We start from the raw sequence: 23,018 nt of genomic DNA on the forward strand, positions 1-23,018 counted from the left end.
TGGTGAATAGATACTATTAGTTTCCTTAAAGTGGTAGTTCTTCTTACGACCTTTTAATACATTGTCAGAATTCAAAGGCATAACTTAGCCACTGCAGGAAGTAGATCTGGGATGAAATGCCAGGTCTCTTTTAATTTTGCTTTTCATGCAGCAGTTGTGCAGCGTGTTTTTCAGTAGCAGCAGTTAACTGTCTGTGAGCATGGGCAGCAGTTGGGCATATCTGGCAGCACACCAGTCCCAGGGACACTTCCTGGCTGAGGATGAGCGCTGTCTCCTGCCCTCTTTCCTGGTGTCCTGTCCTCTGATGAGTCTTATTTCCATGAAGGAGAATGGCAAAGCCTTGTGTGAGTCAAGGTTGTGGCTGGTGACACAGCAGACTGTGCTGTGCCTGTGTCCATCTGGGATGCTCTCAGATTGCCTGTTGCCTCAAATAACTACCTGGAGAGTAAAGTGAGAGTTAGTGGTAATCCTTGGGGCTCCTAGGACCATGTTTGGCGGGTCTTTGCGCTCTGTTTGTGATACAGATGTCAGATAGCCAGGGCTTTTTGGAGTCAACTTTTATTAGGAAAACAACAGCTAGCGTTGGCCATGGTTGGTGACTTTTGTTAGCAGTTTTGTCACTTGTGGTTTCTCAGACCTTCCTGCCTACAGCTCCTAAGGTTCCCAGTGACCCAAAGTGCTAACTCTTTCCATCTGATCTAACCTGTCAGTGGGAGCTTCTCCCTTTCACCACGCTTGAGGTACTGCTCAGGGTGCTGAGGAAGCTGTTGGGTGCCACAGGTGCACCTCATGAATTCTTGCAGTTGCTGACTTCATGTGAAAACACGATTTTAGTGAAACTGTATCAGAGTTTCACATGCATACTTGTGCTTTGAGAGGTGTGCTTTATCAGCCAAGAACAAGGAGTGGAGGTCTGCAAACAACTGTATCTCACAACTCCTTTACAACTCTTGTGTTCTCAGAGATTAAGACACAAGACTTTGGGAGAGCATTTTGAGACAGCTATAGCCTTGGGCTTGGATGAGAAAATCCATGCAGGATCAGCACAGTCTTTGCATCCAGTTCTTAACGTTTACTTTTCATTGTTGGAATTTTCATAATTGTTGTGGTCTGATTCTTCTAAAGCTACAGATAACATTATCTGTTCACTTACATGCAGATACCAAAATCTAGTTCATAAAATTAAGAGGTATCATGGCTTACATAGTCATTGTACTCCTGATCCACCTCTTCAGTACCATGATCCCTTTTCTAAGATGAGTAGCACAACAGGATATGTTTTCATGTGTGCTTCTTAGTGCAAAACTCCTTATAAGGGTGGTGGAGGTGTTACTGGTAAAAGGAAGAGTATCAGGTCAGGGTGTAATGGGAAGAAGCCAGCTGATGGGAGTCCAGTTGGATTGGGATGGAGCTAGTTAAAAGTGTACCCCCTTTTGTGTCTGTGCACTGAAAGGTAGAAGTTTAAAGAAAATGGGCCAGGCTACGGGTTTGTGGAGTGGCAGGCAGGAGATATAGGAGGTTAAATGAATGAGCTGTGGACAGAATCCCTGAAATCAACCTGAATTTATGTGATCTATGATTATTATCTGGAATGAGAGCATTTTTTTTGAAAAGACTGCAGAGAAGAAGAAAATGTGGAGACTTAAAAGTACCTGGCTGTCGTGTCTTTAAAAAACTGAGCAATATAAACGCTGCTTAACTCTGTCCAGACATGATGTGGAGCTGATTAATACTGTTGTCTAGCTCTCAGCAAGAGCATTATAAGTGATGTGAGTAGTGGTTTTTATTGCATTAATTCATATGTAACATGGTGATAACCGCCTAGTTTTTTTCCCCTTTACAGGTGGCTTTGTTATTGCAATGTCCCCCAGTTCTGTGACAGTCTGCCTCGGTATGAAACCACCCAGGTGTTTGGTAGGACGTTGCTTCGCTCTGTTTTTACTGTAATGAGAAGGCAACTGCTGGAGCAGGCTAGGCAAGAAAAAGACAAACTTCCTCAAGAGAAACGAACACTAATCCTCACCCATTTTCCAAAGTAAGTGGTCACAACGTTCTTGCATTCAAAGTTAACCACTAGTATGCAACTCTGGCATGGAAAAATGGCCTGCAGCTTAAAACAATTTCTCTTTTTCTTCAAGAACAAATAGATGCTGCAGCTTTCTTTTCTGCCATAGCTTGAACTAGACTATTTGATATACACAGCTTGCTTTGCTTTGTCTTTACTTTACTTTGGCTTTACTTTCTAAGAAGGGTTATTTTTATTGCTGGGGGATTGTGCTTATTGCTTGCTTAATACAGGTGTGGTTGGTCACATACTTGATTTATCTGTAGTCCTGGGAAGCAACATAGGTCCAGATCTCCAGAAACATATGCTCACTTTTGCTTTTGTGATGAAGCAGTAAAAAAAAGGAGTGTTGGACTGGAGTCCAATATTTACACCTGAGAATTTAACTTTAATTTAACATTGTAATAGGAAACAAAGTAGTCATACTACCCCCAGGAAAGACACGTTCTTTTGACAAGGAAGAGAATAGTTAGTGTAAAGCTGCATCAGTGAATCCTAAACTCATGAATTTCATCTTGACATTTGTTCCAGTACTGATGGTGATTTCTCACAGTTGCACAGCTTTAATTATATACTAGGTAGGGTATTGGAGACATGCTCAACTTCGTCAGTCATTATATTGAAACAGGTAATGGGTGGTTAAGAGTGGTGGTGATGGGATCATTCATTATATGTTTCCTCTCAAAATAGGATATAACTTTAAAAGTATCCTTATTTTGTGAGGGTGGCTTGGCTCTGTAGTCTATATTACAATTCTATTCCTCCTAACAACAGAGGAACTGAGCCTACAGAAGAGCTGTTGGCACTGATGCTATGCAAGCTGCTGCCTGGTTCTACAGTGGTTTAGTGATCAGGGGAATGAAAAACAATGTGAGCTTTCCAGAGCTGGGTAGAGCCAGGATTTATTGCTCTATTTACAACTTTGAAGAATGCAAACTGTCTCTAGGACAGACTGTTATGGATACAGGAATGTTTATGTATATCTGGGAATAGGATCATGATCTGGCCCTGAAATAGGTATAAAAAAGGATTCAACACCATATCGATACAGGGAGTATTGGACATTAGATTTGCAGGGAAAGGAGGTGTACATACATTCCTATGTTCCCACTGCCTTTTACAGCCTAGGAAAGTAATTTGAAAAGTATTATTATTCACTAGAGTTCCTTTTAATATTCTTTTGGGGAAAAAAAAGACAGACAAGTACTGTTTGCTGATGATCTGTGGGAAATTTGAATAGCATTTTGAATCTCTTATGGGCTGTACTTGTCTGAAGCATTTGTCTCTCTGCTGGTGTTAGGCAGTGAACTCTGCTGAGGAGCTGCAGCTCAGAGCACCGAGCTGAGTCCTGGCTTCAGTGCAGGGTTCCCAGCTGCTCCTTCCTGGGCTAAAGGAGCACCCACAAGTTATATCTCATAGGAAGTAGTCACCAAGGGATATCCATGTGCTCTTGGTGCTCTGTGCCTCTGTGCTGTCCGTAAATATAGCCTTTGCAAAAATTTAGTTTGTGTTTCTGCTCTGTCACAGATGATCAAGCATCTGTTACAAACTTTTTGCCCATTATCAGCTGTATAGATAGCAGGAAAATCACCACATGTTGCTGTGCTTAGGTATAAATATCCTATATAAGAGTAGGACTTAATCCTGCAAATCCTTATCCTGTTCAGAAAAGACTTGCTCAGCAGTTCTGTTCATTTCAGCTGGGTGGTGTCAACACATACAGATGACTTTAGAGAGTAAAAATGTGCTGTGTCAACTTCTGGGCACAAACCCCTTCTGTGCAGTGTAGTACATGCAGCTCTGGCTTGTGAAAAGGAATCAGCACATTAGCCCTGTAATGGCAAATGTGCTGGATAGCCTGGTCTGTGGAATTTCTCGTACATCTAATGATACCAGAAGAGGTTCAAAATCACGCTGTTTCAGCAAGTGTGCCAAAATAAGATTAAAAATACTGTTATGCAAGCACAAATATGCAATTAAATGTCATGGTAGCACAATTAAAAGCATGAAAATATCTTCCTAAGAGCATTGTAATAACTAACACTGGGATGTTAGATAAAGCTGTAAGATACAAAAAGCAAGTGCCTATGCAAAACACCAGATCACTTTATCAAAACAGACATATTTTGTCATTGTATAACATGGGTACCTCTGCCAACCCACAGCTTTCTTAGCAGTGCACAGTCTTTTTCTGTAAAAGTAGCTTTCAACTATTTCTTTCTGCATTTGCAAATTAAATATTGCTTATAATAAAAAATAAATTTTAATTTGTGAAAATACTCTGCTGAATTAAGATACGTAATGTGTACTCCTGCTGTATGTTCTTTCTCAAAAGGAATTGGCCAACAGCATTTTTTTACTGAATCACTAAATATTTTTAAATTAACAATAGCAATATGTTGGAAGTGCTTATTCTGAAAAAGAACCTGTTTTGAATTATCCTGTTAAGTCAATATTTTACCTGGTTTTATGCCCAGGTTTCTGTCAATGCTGGAAGAAGAAGTGTACAGCCAGAACTCTCCTATTTGGGATCAAGATTTCATGGTGTCTAGTTCCCGAACCAGCCAGCTGGGAATCCAGACAGGTAATTTGCATTTATTTACGGGTAAGAGAGCACCTGAATATAAAGTTGCACAAGTGCTGAATTCTAAGGAATGAGACTTAGATATGCAGCTTCGTAAATATCAGGCTCTGCCAAAATCAGTTTGCCTCGAGTAAGCACAGGTGTTTCACTCCGGTGCATCCTCATATAATGATCCCTTTCTGATGATAAAGTCCAGCTAATTGAAGGTGCCAGTGGAGCAGGCTGGGTGCTGAGGCACATTGCCTGAAGTATTCAGGAGGCACAAGTGAACCCAGTGTGGGCAGGTGAATGGTGGTCAGTGGGTAAATGGCCTCAGTGGTCACCTTCTGGGCAGCCATCTCCTGACATGAGAACCCGTGCCAATCCTCCAGCTCCCTAACAACAGGAAAGTAGGGACCTTCCACACCAGATGTCCTTTTCCTTGGCACACATGCCTTTTATTTACTTGGTTTTTTTAAGAGCCTTCCCTTGCTCTGTTTCTTATGCATGTGCCTCATTGGCTAGACTGCAGCTTTACTCACTTTCTCTCATTTAGGGTACTGGGGTGTAAGTCATCCCTCAAACTGCAGGGAGGCGTTGGTAATGGCTTCCTTTCACTTTCATCTTCTCCTCTTCTTGCTCAAAAACATTTAAAACTCAGTTATGCAGCTCAGGGGCTTGGAATTCAGTTTTCAAAATTTAATTCAATATTTTGTAAGAGTTCAGTGTTTTGAAATGATTGTTATTAGTTGAAAAAAACATCATTTCAGCGCTTTATTTGATAGTGAATTTCCTACAGCAGTAGAGAAATTCCATTGTGACAGATTTTTTTTTTTTTAGTGTTTTTTTTAAAAGCATCCTAGAGGGAAAGATGTTAGTCTGTGGCTTTTAAAAATAATTTTCATCCTCTTAATTGGTGCAACAGTTTCTCCCTTTATCAAGTTTGTTGCCCAGCCAGTCTTTGAACACTGTTAAAGTGGACAGCTGAAGCTGCATGATGACACCTTACTTTTCAGTAGACCCCTACAAAAAAGTCTTTTCAGGAAGCTAAACACCAGGAGGCTTGGCAGGTATGTGAAGGAAGTTTGTTGTCCCAACTTATGGTCATTAAGCAAAAGTTTAGAAAAATAAGTTGAGATAAAGCTTTAATGTCTCTGCTTGCAAACTGGTGGCATTGTTCTTTATGACAGTGTTAGATGTTGCCTCTCAGGTGGTGGGTATGAAGTTGGGCCCAGTGTTGTGACAATCCTGAAGTCAGCACCATAATAGGTTCCATGTCCTGATTTTTTTTCTGTTTGTCTTTTATGCCATTGCAGTTATCAGTCCTCCTCCTGTTGCGGGATCTGTTTCATACAGTGCAAGTCCTTCATCTCTGGAGCAACCCAACAGTGGGAATATGAGTCCTGCTTGCAAAGTTTCTTCTGCCCTTGATCCAAATCTAGGTAATGAAGAGGGAGACATACTTTTCGGCTTCTGTCAGTGTGGTCAGTAGTTGCTCTATATGGTGACCATTGCCTTCACTCTGCAATGGTGACCTTGAGATTTTTTTTACTAAGAGACACACACATGCCTAGTTTTTCTCCACGATGGCAATGTTTAAGTAGCAGAAATGGCAACTGTATTTGAAAAAAAAAAAAAAAAGTTATTTTGTTTTTCTTGAATTCATTTAAAACCAGGAAAGGTCTGCAGGTATCAGAGATTGTTGGGAAGCACTTTACTTGTAGTACATGTATTATGACTCATGAAAAAAAGGTTTTTTTAAAAAGAAAGGCAGAGTAAACAAGACCATTACATTTTTTTTCCAGGTACTGGAATTGCATTCATTTGACCAATAAAAAAAAAAAAAAGAGCAAATGCATCAACCAGTTTAAATTTAGAACCTGAATGAGGTCATGTTAAAGGAAAAAAAGACTTTGGGGGAGAAAAAGTTGTTGAATGCATAAATTCTCCCTCCTAAATCCTTTTTCCAGCACCTCAGAATTAATGAGCCTGTCCAAGAGACTTTGTAGGTCAGAGAGATAGATGATCATGAAGTCATGTAAAGTAAGTCCTCAAGGAAGCAGAAAAAGCTGAGTGAATTTTTAGCTTCAGTGTTCGCTGCAGAGGAACTTAATGAGGCCCCTAATCTGAAGCTTTCTTTGAGGGACAAGTTGGGAAATGGTCTTAGAAGGGGGAGTGCATGTAAGATTATTATTATTATTATTATTATTATTATTATTATTAATTATTACAGATCAGTGAAATGGCTTGTAAGTAGTCACTGGAAAAATTATATTTTTTTTGAGAGTATAAAAAGAAATGTAGTTTTTAAAGGGCTTCTAAGAGGATTCAGGAAACTGTCCATTGTAAGTCTCCTATTTCAGACAAAAAACTGATTAAAAATGGAATAAAAAAAGTATGCGAATGATGCGATGTGTGAATATTTTGTGTCTTTTGGTAGAACTCAGCATTGTAGGTATCTGAAGGAAATGGCAAAATTCTAATTCTGGCTCTGACAATGATCTGTAGCAGTTCTTTAGGGAAAGGATACAGGAACAACTATGGAGTGATATTCCTGTTTGTATGCTTTCCTAATATATGGCAGTTTGCTGCTTGGATAAATCCTGAACTGGCAGCTGGGTCGATCTGTGTTATTGTACCCGCTAGTCCTTGGTAGGCTTCTTTCATGAATTTGTTTAGGTAGTTGCTTTTGCTATATTACCTGTTGCTTTGCAGTTAGTTTGCCAGTTAATAATTACATGGCATATCTTGATTTGGAAACTTCATATGGATTTTCTAAGTCAAATATATATGTCGTGTCAGACTGTATGTGCTGCTTGGTTTACAGAAATGGTGAAAGAAATATAGTCTGGAAACTTAATTCCGTTGTCCAGAAGTATGCACAATAATTTGTGTATAAAGCACTGACCTTCCAAGACAGCAGCACAGAATTTTACTGCATAGCATACTGAGGCATAGAGAAAAGCAAATATTTTCACTGTGATTTTACAGAGGTATAGGAGGAGTGGTATGTTCATCCTGCTTAATGCTAATATCCCAGCACAAAGACAAAATTGTATGAGTGATAAGTATTGTTCAGATTCCATTTCTTTCTCCCTTTCTATATGAATTTAAAAAAAAAAAAAAAGCCCAAACTGAGCATGCAAAAAAGAATATAACAGAAATTCTAGACTTCACAGTGCTAGTTTGTGACAGTTTGGTTGTTTCTAATTTGTCCTTGTTTTTTTTACAGGGGAAAAGAGAAAAAATAATGAACCCTATTCTCTGGAGGATTCAAAAAGACTGAGGGTTGTAGGAGATATTCCTATTGAGTTAATCAATGAAGTAATGTCAACAATTACAGATCCTGCAGCAATGCTTGGGCCAGAGGTGAGAAATATATAGACCTTGTTTGTTTGCAAATGATCTTTTTTCAATAAATGTTCCACATGGATAGAGTATGAGAAGCTAAGAGTCAACAAAACTTACCATGCTGTCAGTAGGAAAAATAGAATCTTCCAAAGACTATGATTGGGTGAGCAAAAAATATTTATGAAATGCATCATTAACATGAAGAATAGTTCTCCAGTTTTTTAATGAATTGCATACTGTTTGCAAAGAGACTTGGAAAATGGCAGTAGTTAAAAAGTAGTTTCCAGGTTATGTTGCAAGGTACTTTTGTTACAGAGGAGTCCCAAAGTATGCTTTTTATTGTTAATTGTGGATTGTAGCTTGTAAAACAAGGTGAATGCAGTTCACATCTTGCAGCAGCAGTTAAAATCTCTGTCTAGTGCAGAAGGGCTGATACAAGCAGTTGCTCTGTCTTCCGCAGTTGCTCTTTTTTTTTCTGCTGGAAGGGAAAAACAAACAGAATTGTGCCATGTACAGAATTACTGTCTTTTTTTCTTTTGGCTGGCTTTTCCTCCTTCTGTTCTCTTCACCAGGCTATGTTTTGCCAGCAGCTCTGAAGCTTTGGAACCACCTACATTTTTTACTCAGACTATATACTGTGACTGATGGCTCTGCATATTACAAATGCTGTGCCAATCTGGCTGTTGGGGCTGGCAGTGACTTGAAACTCAGCAGCCAAACTTGCTCTAAAAAGTAAACAGTGTGTGCATGCAGAGATGTTTTGGTATTGCAAAATGGTCTTGGAAAAAAAAAAAAAGTTAAATTGTCTGTATAAGTTCTTCTCCATTCAGATTTGTAGATGCAATTGTTATATATATGTACATGTACATATATATATATGTATGTATACACACACATACATATGTGTAACAGCAAAATCATTAGGAATTAAAATATTCTTTTTAGGCTCCTACGATATTGGCATAGATAGTGAAAGGACTACTAAAGTGAAAAAAAAATTACTTTCCCTGCACCACCTTTAAACATGTGATTTGCTGTATGTGTAGGCAAATCCACTACGTTTCTCCAAGCTGGCTAGACTAAAGTAAATATGAAGACTTAGTTTTATAGGCTTCAGCTGGCTGAGTGCTGTCCCCCGGGGAATTTTAGAACTTGTTGAGTAATAATCATTGCTGTTGTTACCTAATCTTTGACAAAAGAAGGTTGACTAAGCCTTTGTACGCTGTAGATCCAACTTATTGGGTGGTGTCACTTCTGAAAAAAAGGTCATCATTGGCAAGTTTATTTTCTGTAAAAATATGTCTTGGAAAAAAGAGAGGGTTTAGTTTGTTTTTTCCTTAAGACTGTTCCACCAGAGGATACAAAATCTCTGGAATGTGGTTTTTTTTCTTTTTTGTGTGGTACAGACCAACTTCCTCTCGGCGCACTCGGCCCGGGACGAGGCAGCAAGGCTGGAGGAGCGCAGGGGGGTGATTGAATTCCACGTGGTTGGCAACTCCCTGAATCAGAAGCCCAACAAGAAGATCATGATGTGGCTGGTGGGTTTGCAGAACGTGTTCTCCCATCAGCTGCCTCGAATGCCGAAAGAGTACATCACACGCTTGGTCTTTGATCCGTGAGTACTGCTGGAGAAGGGTTTGCTGGGTGAGATGGAGAGACCCCAGTGCTGGTGCAGGCAGTGGTGTAGGAAGGGTCCAGCCAAGGTGGCATGGAGGGAAGCTCTGCCCTTACTATCCTTTTCCTGTCTCTTAAAGCCCCTAAAACTCCTGGCCAATCTGATGGGATGGTACCCACATACCATCTCTGGGGTTGTATTAAAGGCAAGAGGCTTGTAGATGTGGGAAGTGGGCCTGCAGGGAAGGCTCTGACTTATATTGTGCTTTTGAATGTTGGAATTGGAAGTCAGAAAGTGATTATGGTGCTTATTAGTGGTTTCCAGACCTACACTAACTTGCAGGTTGCTACATTTCTGTGGAGATGAAACAAACAGCAGTGGAGACTGAAGTTTTTCAGTGAGAAGAACCTGTAGAATTTTTAAAGAGCAGCGGCATTTAAGTCAGTATGGAACAAATCACTCCTCACCCAAGCACATCACTTCTTTCTTTGTCAATGCAAGCTTCTTGTCTTGGTTTGGCTGGAACCCTACACCATAACACTTGAAAAGAGACGCCTTGACTGTAGCAGCATCCACAGGTTTGCACATGGACCTCTGCTGGTGTCCTGACTGAGTTAGCTACCTAAGCACAATGGGAGGTTCTCCTCAGAGGTGTCTGCTTTTCCATTACTATGTTTTCTGCAAAGCCTGCTTCCTCTTGACCAGTACGTGCTCCCAACGTGTCTGCCTCCGAACAATCCATACCCATGCCTAGGGCTGTCCGAAGGGCCCACCTTACTGACCCGAACACACTGCAGTGGCTCCACTGTGCCTTTGGGATCATTCCTGCATGTTTGGCATAGGCCTTGAGCTTTGACTGATTGCAGCCAGCTGCCCAGCTTGGTATGTGGAAGAGCCTTCTTTCACCACCAGTGATACCAGACTCTGTGCCCAGTATTGTAGCTGCAGCAGTTAGGATAACATTTCTGGAACCATTTTCTCTGCTTTTAGGCTCACTGGCGTTCCTTCTCAGTGCCAGCAAATGCTTCTGCTGGGTCTTTGCAGACCTGAAGCACAAACAACCCAGTGCTAGGGAGCTGTTGGACAGGACTTCAGTCTTCAGGTACAGAAAACTGATGTTGAGGTCTTCTCCTGAGTTCTTCAGAGGGGAACAACACTTCTCTTGAAGGCCAATAGCACTTCAAACCTTTTTACCTTTCTGTGTGGGGGCAAAGACACTTGATGATTGGGAGAGAGGCTGCACTGGGATTCTATCTGAGTTCAGGAGCCTTAGCAGCACTGTCTTCTCTATCACAGGTTGCTGGTTGAAGAAAACAGGTTCATAACCATCAGAGCAAAATTGTGAGGTAATGATCATAGAGTAGAATCATAGAATTGGCTGGGTTGGAAGGGACCTCAGAGATCATCAAGTCCAACCCTTGATCCACTACTGCTGCAGTTATCAGACCATGGCACTGAGTGCCACATCCAGTCTCTTTTGAAATATCTCCAGGGATGGAGAATCCACTACTTCCCGGGGCAACTCATCCCAATGCCTGATCACCCTCTCTGTAAAGAAATTCTTTCTAATGTCCAACCTAAACCTCCCTGGCACAACTTGAGACCATGCCCTCTTGTCTTGCTGAGAGTTGCCTGGGAAAAGAGACCGACCCCACCCTGGCTATGCCCTCCTTTCAGGGAGCTGTAGAGAGTGATGAGGTCTCCTCTGAGTGTCCTCTTCTCCAGGCTGAACAGCCCCAGCTCCCTCAGCCTCTCCTCATAGGATCTGTGCTTGAGTCCTTTCACCAGCCTTGTGCTCATAGCCTAGTTGCCCTCCTTTGGACCCACTCCAGGACCTCAATCTCCTTCCTAAACTGAGGGGCCCAGAACTGGACACAGGACACCAGGTGTGGCCTCACCAAGGCTGAGTACAGAGGCTGAGTCATGGCTTTCTCCCATGTTTCTCTTGGCCCTCCCTTATTGGGAAGGAAAGACAGTTGGCAGCAACTGCTTGCTGGTGGGTTTTAAGTGCTTTTCAGTATAGATACCCATCTGGAGAGCAGTCTGTGCTTGAGAAAGAAGTATGAATATTGCTACAAGAAAATGTCCTTCTTTATGTGGCAAACGGTTGACCCAAAGGAAGCAATGCACATCACCTGTACAGCCAAGAGAACTCTAGTATCTGCTGTGAATCTCCAGGGACACACACTGGGGACCTCTGCTGAGTAGTGGGTGTACACAAACTTGCATCGAGTAGGGGATACTGGCCCCCAACAGTTCTCCCTCCGAATTTCTTTTTGATTGTTACCTGATTATTGCCTTCAATGCTTTTATTTCTGAAATAACCATCCTTACTGAATTTTGTTACTTAAACAACTCAAAACATAAGTAAAGCTCAAGCTACTACATTGCTGCTGTGATTCTACAAATAAAAAGCACCGGAATAAGTACAGGAAAAAGAAAGAAATGTAGAAAATCTCCTTCAGCTGCAGCACATAACATGTAACTCTTCTGCAGACCACCCATTTTTGGAAGGGGCTCACTTTTGGCACCAACACTCCCCCTCCCCTTCTGTAAATTTGCAAAATTGTTTATAAAGTTTACATGATGCCATGTACTGAATAGTCTAGAGAACAGGTGCAGTGTAAATCTTACCAGGCCTTGAGGATTACACTAAAGTTCTTAATCCTTGATGCAAGAGTTCAGATTGCACCTCATTATCTCTTTCTGGCATGGAATGTAAGTACACCAGAAATGGATATTTGTTCTGGTCTTGATTCTACTAGGAGTGGGTGATTAGAAATACAAAATATCATTTCTTGCTTCATCAGCTGCATTTGAAACTGATAGCTTAGCTATAGAGAGTGCATGCAAGGTAATGGGAATCCCTTAGAGAGGACTTGCTGTCCTGTAGCTCCATTAATTTCTAATTTAGTCAGGGTAAAATCATTCTGAGAACTGCACAGTGGAATAAATATCAGCAATAGATTCAGTGAAAGCCATACAACTCTTATTTATTGGGTATTGCCTTGTTATCTACTTGGCAAGGCCAGGACCTTGGTGTATAAATGATGAATTTTATGGTAAATTTAGTAACTCTTCTGTAGATACAAGCTGCTAACTTAACAGAGGCATATACAATTGCATGAGCATCATGGAAAGAAGTGAATCAAGTTTCTGAAAAAAGGAAGGGAATGGCACTTTATGTACTATGTACATGAATTAAAGTGACTTATTTTTGTCTCCTCAGGAAACACAAGACCCTTGCATTAATAAAAGATGGTCGTGTTATTGGTGGTATCTGTTTCCGCATGTTCCCCTCTCAAGGATTTACAGAGATTGTTTTCTGTGCTGTGACTTCCAATGAGCAAGTCAAGGTAAAAATAAATCTCTACTAGAGTTTATGAAATGTATTCGAGTTCTGTTCACCACTGCAAATGCTCCTGATTCTGTTAGTCACACTGAATATATCACTGAATTGCCAAACAGTACTTGAAAGATACAGTGATTCTGAATATAATACCCAAAGCCTAAACTAATGCGCAGATGTAGAATCACCAGCATAATAGTAGGATTTCTGGTAATTAGCTAATGAAATAAAGTTTTCTCAGTACAACAATAACGGCCAGTAGTCTCCCATTCTTCAATTATTTACTACTCTGCCATCAGCAGTTGCCTGTGTGTGTAGTGTAACACCTCATGGTTGAACAGAGTTAAGTGATGTGTGTGTAACAATAATTTGTGTTCAGTCACTTGTTGGCGTTACATGACTACAGTCAAAATTAGATATATTTTTTAAATGGTGTATAGTTTTGCATCTCAAAAAGACCACGTGGTCTGTTCTATGTTCTGGTTTTTGAGTTAATTTCACAAAATGTTCTTGGAATCTCACTCTGCTTTCCTGAGGAATATAGATAAGATGTAAATTTAACCATTTGATTCAGGGTTTTGCCTGTAGATGGTGCTGTAGCTTTGCTTTTCAGTTGAAACTGTTAACAGCTTTGAAACTGTTAACAGCTGAGATGCTGCTTAATTTCAGCCCTTGTAGCAGTTGAACATGCAGAAATTGTGTGCCCTGTTTTGAAGGGAAGAGCTGTGAATGTGGAAGAGTAATACAGTGGGAAAGCTGAGATGCTGCTTAATTTCAGCCCTTGTAGCAGTTGAACATGCAGAAATTGTGTGCCCTGTTTTGAAGGGAAGAGCTGTGAATGTGGAAGAGTAATACAGTGGGAAAGCCTGTGGCAATTTTTCATACTTGAGCTATACTTGATTTTATTCATCTCTGATGTTAGAGAGAAGCATTGCCCTGCACTTAGCTGTGGCCTGTCATAAAAGTTTCCATTGTTTAGCAAGTCCAAACAATAACAGAATATGCTTAAGTTATATCTATTCTAGGCTTGAAAAATTCATAAAAGATGTTTTCATTCTCCTAAACCAAAAATCTGCATTACATAAACTAATCTGCCCAAAGTGTTACGATTCTCTAGGAATAACCTTTCAGAATAGTGCAAATAAAACTGACCCCTCAGTGCTTTATAGGCTGCATGTGCACACATAAGGAACCATTTTTTCTCTTATCCTCTGGGTGCCTCACTGCATCTGTTGCCTAGTTCTGAAAATTTGCCTTCCCACATTCCTATCTGAGTAAGGTGACTCCTACCATCAGGTATCAGAGAAAAACTAAATGTTCAGACATGTATGAACTGCCTCCTCTTGGGAAAAATATATTCTTGTTTTAATTTGGTTTGAGGTAGAGCAAGAAATATGGGTGCTATTTTTCTTTATATATGATACTTAAAAGTTGGATTGTTTTAAAGATAGTTTGATCCCACGTTACAAAATAATTTTAAATTTTCCTGTGCATGGCTTAGTTTCCTTTTAGGATTGTTTTACTTTGGAAATGTTTGTGAGAATGAGTAAATCCTGTGAAGGTTATAAAAATATTAGGTCAGCAGAAAATGTCTGAAGTATTTGTTGTCATAATAACTGGAATTTCTTTGAGACATAAAGTTGACATTTTTTGTCAGAGGTTAGATGCTGGAATGAAATGAAATGTTTCAAGTATAAATAAAATGTCAATCTCTAACAGGCTGTTGCTTTCACCCTGCTGATGAGGAGGGAATTGGAGCTTGGCTAGTTTTGCCTTTGGCTACTTAAATGCTAGTTTGCATCTAAGGACAACATTTTGCATTAAAAATTTTGTTTCAAAATATTTGTCCTTTTCAAAGAAGCTGAGAACTCAAATTTGCAGTTAGAAAGTCTCTTCATTATCTTGAGCACTTCTGAACTCTTAAGATGCTGAACCACTGAATGTGTCATCAGACCACTTCTTTTTAGTTGACACCATGCATAATGTGTGTGAACATAAAGCACATGACTTTTACATATATGACATCTTAATTTTCAATATAAGGTTTGGATACCAGATGCTCCAAACACCAACTGGAAAGTAATAATGAATGTACAAATTTTATACCTAGACTGATAAGACTTTAAAGAAAGTGTGTCACTACTGAATTTTTTATATTGAGCACTTACCTATCTTGCTTTTATCTGGCTACTTCCATGTTTCAGGCTATTAAATTGTGAATTAAATCAGAATTATATTTTTTCTAATTACTTTTCTGGCTTAGGTACGTAAGCAAAAATGTCCCCAGTTTTCAAGAACAAAGTACCCAGAATCATTCTGTGTGTATTTCTTTAAGTGTCTAGTTATTCTCCATGATGTTAACATTTGAACATTTAAAAGAACAGCACGTTCTTATAGGCTTTCCTGTCCATTTTACACTTCTTCATCTCAGAGCAGAAGGGAAAGGCTGTAGCTTACTTGGAAATGTAAATAAACGGAACCTTTTGTTTACTTTGTCACTGAAGGAAAATGGAAATTATTCCTGTGTGCAGTCAGAAAGGCATAGCTATTTATTTGATTGTGGACTCAATAATTTTTTGCTGCTTATTATGGTAATTGTTTCACTATTCCCTTTTATTCTCTATGATAAATTCAAATTATAAATCCTTTGAGGCAGAGGCTCTTTCTGCTTCAGCTGCACTGAACAGTAAAACAGAGATCTTGTCTCAGAATGGGTTCCTCCGGAAGGATTCATTTTGGTATTCTTACTGCTTTGCAGTTTTGAAGTGACATGGCTTAGAAAGACTGCCCTGTTTTTACAATATATATATTTTTGTTATTGGTGAAATATGTGTCTATTAGTAGTTGATATCTTAGAAGGAAAAATATGCACCTTGAATTACAACTTCCATGACAGGGTACCTCTTTAAAGCTACACTTCAACTCTAGAGAGAGTCAGGGTTTTGAGCTCTTCTAGATTAGAAGTGGATAATACAGTGGAAGCTGTGATATTTTGAGTTCCTTGTTGGGTCACAGAGATACCCTTGCAAACAGCTTGATCCTGAGTATGCCTCCCCAAGTTAGTTACAAGAAAATCTTTAAAACAGGATCTAGAGGAAAGACTGCTTTATGAGAACCTGTTTGTAATAAACTTCAGTCCACAGTTTCTAATACATGCAGTTCCTAGGGGCTTATTAATGACATTTTTCTCATACATTTCACACAGGGTTATGGGACTCACCTAATGAACCATCTGAAGGAGTATCACATCAAACACAACATTCTCAACTTCCTCACATACGCAGATGAATATGCTATTGGCTACTTCAAAAAACAAGTAAGTCAGTTTAAGAAATTACTTGGTGCAAGAAGCAACATCTCACAGTGATACAGTAGACAACTAGCCATGACAAAATAGTTGAATAAAATATGCATAGTGCAATTTTATGTGTATAATTTTTATCTACAAAATGGGCTCTGTGTTCAACTTATGTCAAGATACTGGCTTACAGCACATTTCATTTTGATGGAATCATCTGAATATAGGTGTATGGTATAGCCTGTAATTTGTCAAGTCCAAAAGCCAGTCGAAAATGGGTTGGCTGCTGCTGCAAGTCCAGGTTGGATGGGGCTTTGGGCAACCTGATCTAGTGGGGAATTTTAAATCTTTTAGTGGACTTTAATGTCCTTTCCAAGCCAGTCCATTCTATGATTAATTCTATGATTCATTTGTTCAGTTACTTCACTGTAAAGTGAAGTTACTTCACTGTAAAGAAGGACCAGACATACCTGTGGCAGACTAGAACTTGACCAGCCTGTCCACACAGCTCCTCCTGATTTGAACTATGAGGTTCAAGTTCAGGAAAGATTGTGATGTCTCATCTGTCAGATTTAATAGATTAAACATGTGCCAAATATCTGGTCAGATGATAGAACAAAGATGGATTCAGATTATTCTCAAAGAGATGTAAACAGGACAGGAGGCAACAGACAACAAGTTGGATCATGGGAAACTGCAACTAGATAGAAGGACTTCTTTTTTTTTCTTCCTGTTCTAAGGGTGGTGAAATACTGGAAAATGTTGCCCAGAGAGGTTGTGGAACCTCTGTCATTGGTGGTCTTCAAGACTGGAGATGACCTTGAGCAACTGAAAGGATGAGACCTGCTCTGAGCAGAATGGGGCTAGATGACCTCCTTAAGTCCCTTCCAACCTCAGCTGTTCTGTGATTCTGTATACAGATATAAATCTGATACAATTCAGTCTTCCTACATTCAAAATTAATTAAAGCTGGTCTTGAGATACTGCAGTCTGTGCAGACAGGCCCTTTTCATGTCTGAAACATCCCCAGTTTGAAGGTGCTCAGTCTCTATGTAAGTCTGAAACCTTTGATGGTACATTGTTAGGCAGAAGTTCTATTGGGTTCTTGGTTTTTATTGAGGTTTCTGTAACAAAGAACAAAATGCAGCCCATGTGAGAGTTCTACACTGCTTTTTATTGCAGGTTAATTCTTTCATGGGCTTGTTTTTCAGGTCTGAAGATTGTAGTATAACTTTGGAACCTTTAATACAATTTGTTATTTTTTCACCTGAAATACAAAACTAAAAAAAAAATATATTTTTTTTCCTGGCTACAAAATTACTGTCATCTGATAGACTTAAACAGTAACTTTCCTTGACTGGCAACCTTTAATATGAAAACAGAAAATTCTATTGAAAAATCCAGTAGGTTTTTTCACAGTAAAAATCTGTCCTCCATCTCTATCTCATCTCTATCTGTCCTATCTCCTTTCTTTTCCTATATATATGTTAATTGTTATAACAGTAGTTAGCTGTTTTTAAGTGACTATGATGAGAAGGTGTTTACAACACTATGAACCATGGCCTGTAAATCTTCCCAATGTACTGCCTGTATTTTAACATTATGATGAATTTGGTTTGAAATCATCGTAGCATTTCCATTCAAACAAATGTAAAAGGAAAATGGCATCATGGCAACGTGATTTTTTTTTTCCTTCAGGGTTTCTCCAAAGATATTAAAGTACCAAAAGCAAAGTATGTTGGCTACATCAAGGATTATGAGGGTGCCACATTAATGGGATGTGAATTAAACCCAAGGATCCCCTACACGGAATTTTCTGTCATCATTAAAAAGCAAAAAGAGGTAAAGGCTGAAATGAAAAAATCCCCTTATGCAAAGCTTTGTGACCTGTTGACTTGTGAGTAATCACTGTTATTGATTGAACAGCTTGGTTTTTATCAGGAAGAGCCACTAGTTCCAAAATTACAGGAAGAGTTTAAGGTGGAATTCACGTTTAGCTGGAATTAGCTGGAATCTACCCAAAGTACTGTTTTATAGTGTATTTCTATTCACATTTGTAACCTCGATTGAAAATCATTGTCTTTTCCTCTTCTTTGAGAAAATACTCAGTGTAGGGGAGAGTGAAGGTCCTTAAAAATAAACATATGTCTGTCTTGAGTATTTTCAGAGAAAATAGTCTCTCAAACTGTGGTGGTCTAATAGCTGCACATTTGTTTACTTGGTTATGAAGGTATTTTGAAAATTAGATATTCAGGGCACACAAAGCTTAGGTAAGCATCTAAGTGTGGATCAAGAGCACCAAAGACAATTAATGAGAATTAAGTTAATGAAATTCAAAGCAGAACAGAGGGTACTCCAGGACTGGGAAAGTATTTTCTGGCATTTACAAGCAGAATAGGCTAGTGGTTTCAAGGAGTAGCATCATTCTGACTTCCCTGAGAAAAAAATCTTCAGTAAGAGCATCTCTTACTGATACCTAAGCAATTCCTATGTCTCCTGTGGAGACTTCGAAGTAAACGGGTGTTTCTAAAATTTTGGAGCATACATGTAACTTGAAATGTCTGCATTTAATATTTGCCTTGAAATTTCTGACCTCAGCTGTACTGAGGCAGTTCAGAAGCACTGGCTGTTAGAATTAGAATCAGTTCCCAAAGCTGCTTTCAGGCATGTTCCTTCCCTGTCTCTGCTGCCACCTTCCCTGGAGCTGTGCATCTTGTGGTCAACACAGCAAGGAATGATTCCTTTTCTTCTGGATTTGTGCCTGAATAGAGAGCTGAGAGACTTGGTAGCTTCATCTGCAGAATCAATGTCTGGCCAGGTAGCTTGATCCCGTTTCCCAGCTTCAGTGGTGTAAGGACCATAAGATTAGGAAGCAAGAGTATCTCTTTATCTCAGCTTTGCATTAATCCTCTGGGTTACATTTGAGCAGATAATATTTTTTTCCTGCTGCTTTATTACAGATCATTAAAAAGCTCATAGAAAGGAAACAAGCTCAAATACGAAAAGTGTATCCTGGCCTTTCTTGCTTCAAAGATGGAGTGCGGCAGATTCCTATAGAAAGCATCCCTGGAATTAGTATGTATCAGCCTCTTTTCAGGTAGAACAGAAGCAGGATAGCCCAAGAAAGGTCCAAGACTAGGAATACTGATGTACTTGTGTATTTATTATTGATTAAAATGTAATTGTTTTGGTCTGCTGACTTTACTTCTGTGATGATTGTTGTGTTTCAATTATAACAGCTGTCTTTGAGACTCCCCAAGGCATCCGAGCCTGATCTCTTATGCACATGTGTGTAATTTTATGTGATCTTTCTTTGATTTGTAGCACAGTGTAGTCAGCAATTCCTCTCTGGCACCACTGATCCACAGTGCACTCTTGTACAAGGTTGTGTTCTGCACTAAGCATGGACTTACAGGACAAACAGAAATAGAACATTTAGGTGCCGTCTTTAGGGGGATTTTTTGCAACTGTGCTTTTCTTCAATTTATTCTCTGTCCCTAGGGAATCAAACTTGGTAACTTTAACATGATTATTCTTTGTGGTAAAATATGTATTGAATTGTTGAAAAAGTGGTTTTCATGCAGGAATATTTTAGAAACTTTTCAGCAGTCTGTAGTAGGAGTCTCTGGAAAGTTGAATAGGGCTGTAGGCTAGGTGGTTTTGTTATTTATTAGGAGTAGCTTTCATTAAAACAAACCCATTTAACAACAGCAGTGCTGAAATTGCTTCTCTTATTAGAATTGCAATAACTCAGTTAATGCTTTAACCTACTGTAGTTCCCATGTAATCTCTCATATTGTTGGTGTACAGGAGAGACTGGCTGGAAACCAAGTGGAAAAGAGAAAGGGTAAGTGCTGCACAAAGCAGCTTTGAGACTCCACTGAGAAAAGGCTTTAAACAGTGTCATTTTCTGTTTCCTTCCATCTTTTGAAAAACAGAAATAATTTGCAAGGAATAAGTTTTTCAGTGAGGTTGGGTTGGGTTTGCTTTTTGGGAGGGCTGGGGGGGAGATGAGTGTTGGGTTTTGGTAGTTGTTTTGCATTTTATTTCTTCCATAAAATGCTTGAAACTTTGGAGCTCCCTTTAGGTAAGAAGCACATCATAGGAATAAAGATTAGGGATTCAAACTAATCTTTTTTGCATTTGTATTTTCTTTCAAGTAAGGAGCCCAAGGATCCAGATCAACTTTACAGCACATTAAAAACAATCCTGCAGCAGGTGAAGGTGAGTGCTAGTTCTAGTTTACCTTCTGTAAAGATTTTTAAATATTTTCCAATTTAGAGTTTCCAGATTAGATACCTTACTTTTTTCTTTACCAAAGAGCCATCAAAGCGCTTGGCCCTTCATGGAACCTGTGAAGAGAACAGAAGCTCCTGGATATTATGAAGTTATAAGGTTTCCCATGGGTAATGCCGTTAATGTTTTTTAAGTATAGAGTTTAAAAATCTTTGTAGCTGGAGACATAACAGATAAATTTTAATCTGATTGTTTTATCTTAAGAGATGTATACTATTTGCAGCTGAATAGCTTGCAGCTCTGAAGTGTGAAGAGTATGATGCTATCATTTGAAATTTATGACTGCTTCATGACCTTTGTGAAGCATCTGTAGTGTATATATGTGAAATCTTAGTAGCCCTAGAGAGCCCTAGCAAGCTCTTAAGCTCTGAGTTGTACAAATATGTTCTTGTTTGTGGTAACTGGTCATTGCTGATCCTACTGATATGTTTAAAAAAAAAATCTCAAGGCAAACTGTTGGGAACACCTGAGCATTTCAGCTGCTTTGAAAAAGATTCAAGCTTTCTAAATCACATAGAGAAAACCTTTTCAGAGCTACTTAATTTTCTAATTAAGCCTTAACATTCAGGTCCAATAAAAGTTTAGGAAAATGCTTCATGGAACTAATTGCAAGGTAACTTTTATGTTCGTATTTAGATCTACCAAATAGATATCCAAACTTGTAGGTTTTTTTATTTTACTGATTTTTAAATATCACAGCTATTGTTCATGCAGGATTAGTTGCAAAGGAAGTACACAACTGCTAATAATTTTTTTCTTTGCTTTTGACTGCTGGGTCATGTAACTCCAGTGACAGTTCAGTGCTGTGCCAAACAGATGATTGTTTTGATTTGTATTGCAGCAGCTTTAAAACCAAATTCTGTAACTCCTTCATTGTTTTATGCAATACTCACTTCCATCTTTCTGATTACAGTTTCTGTACTGTTTAATTTCATTAGAGAATGAAATGCAAGTTCATTGCAGGCTACTATCAATCAGTTCCTCAGAGAATGAAAATGTTGTTCATGTGGCTTTGCATAGGGTCCTAGGCTGTGTATACCAATTTGCCATAATGATTTTTTTATATTCAACTCACCATTTCTGAATAGCAAATATATTTGCACTTTATAAAACAGCAGCTGGCTTCTTGTATCCCTGACACAAACATATTTTCTAGCAATGAAGAAAAAGAATGTTGACACCCTCCCATGGCAGTTTTTCTCCATCTGCTTTTGTGGGCAGAGGCTAGATCTAGATGGCCATTTAATTCACATGGTGGTTGCAAAGAATTCACTGTTTGGGTTGGTGATTCCAAAGTGGGAATCTTGTCTGTCTTCCTTTTTTAGAAGTATTAGATTGAAGGTGAGTGAAGCACCTCTTATTTTAGGAGGTATTTTGCTTAGTTTTGCTTTGTCTTTTCAGCTAAGGAGCCCAGCACAACTAAACCACATTTTGGTTCGAGATCAGCTTCTGCTTGCTTTCTGCTCTCACTGCCAGCATTATGATACTGTACAAAAATCAATGACATAAGTTCAATTAAAAAGAAACAGCATTATCTTTTCTTATCCTATTAATCACATAGAAGATACAGACTAAATTGTACAATATTTGAGAGGTATGAATGTATTTTGGGGTTTTTTTTTTACTACCTTTTAAGGTCTGTTGTCATGTATAAGCACTTTTTACCCATTTTAAGTGCTTTTTCAGCTGCTTATTTTCCAGAAATAGTTTGGCTTGGGTTTGTTATTTTTTTTTTCCCCCTTGTCATCTGCAATACAAAGCTGTATGGTTGAGTGACAGATGGAGCCAGACTTTTACTGTAGTTAGAGAATAGTTTAACTGACCATCCAGACAATGTTTGCTTTAGAGTGAGCTAAAGCATCCTTTTCAGCTGGATGCTAGAATTAGACTATGGATATCTGGGTCAGATGTAGGCAAGTAAATTTCAGACAATGGGAGATGAACGAGTCTTTGCTTTTGCAAAGCATTGTGCAGCTCTAGTGAATGGCAAGTTATATAGCAGTGAAAGAGGTATTTGAGAGCACCATTCAGTTTTTGTAAATCATCTCCTCTTGCCAATTTGACAAGGTTTTTTTCTGTTTTACTGAAGTCAGATCTCTCAGCGAAACAAAATGAAAAAGACCCAAACCAAACCAAAGGTACCCACAGCTGGATCCTTAAATTTTAAGGTTTAATTCCTTTGCATTGGAGGTCTTTGATCTCTGCTTTCTTTGCAATACTTGTTGGCAGCAAGTTGTCGCCATTTCAGCTGCTTCTGTTCTGGTTTCACAAAGATGCTGCTGAAGCCTGGCTCAAGCATTGCTAAAAAAAAAAGAGAGCATCTGAGGTGAGAAAAAACAAGGCATCCAGCACACCTCCCACTGGCTTCTATTCCTGTGCCCGTTTCTGTAGCACTTGTAGACAAAATTTTTAAATGCCTGGTAAGGATTACTGAGAAAGTGACTGTGTAGAGAATGCTGAGAAGATGTATGAACTTTATGA

At 39.1% G+C, this 23,018-nt stretch overlaps 1 protein-coding gene across 2 annotated transcripts in view; it reads left to right on the forward strand.

Moving 5' to 3' along the window:
- Positions 1-23,018, forward strand: part of KAT2B (lysine acetyltransferase 2B) — a 42,797-nt gene that overhangs the window by 17,193 nt on the left and 2,586 nt on the right. The window contains exons 6-17 of one of the 2 annotated variants that reach the window (XM_030444979.1): positions 1,844-2,035; positions 4,543-4,649; positions 5,945-6,070; positions 7,861-7,997; positions 9,386-9,594; positions 12,824-12,950; positions 16,149-16,259; positions 17,940-18,083; positions 19,202-19,316; positions 20,052-20,088; positions 20,402-20,465; positions 20,563-20,647. In XM_030444979.1, coding sequence (XP_030300839.1) covers positions 1,844-2,035; positions 4,543-4,649; positions 5,945-6,070; positions 7,861-7,997; positions 9,386-9,594; positions 12,824-12,950; positions 16,149-16,259; positions 17,940-18,083; positions 19,202-19,316; positions 20,052-20,088; positions 20,402-20,465; positions 20,563-20,647 — 1,454 coding nt within the window. The remainder of the gene's footprint in view (positions 1-1,843; positions 2,036-4,542; positions 4,650-5,944; positions 6,071-7,860; positions 7,998-9,385; positions 9,595-12,823; positions 12,951-16,148; positions 16,260-17,939; positions 18,084-19,201; positions 19,317-20,051; positions 20,089-20,401; positions 20,466-20,562; positions 20,648-23,018) is intronic. The other variant, XM_030444980.1, reaches the window with a different exon arrangement.

This window comes from Calypte anna, chromosome 2 (genome assembly GCF_003957555.1).
Source record: "Calypte anna isolate BGI_N300 chromosome 2, bCalAnn1_v1.p, whole genome shotgun sequence".
NCBI classification, from domain to species: domain Eukaryota; kingdom Metazoa; phylum Chordata; class Aves; order Apodiformes; family Trochilidae; genus Calypte; species Calypte anna.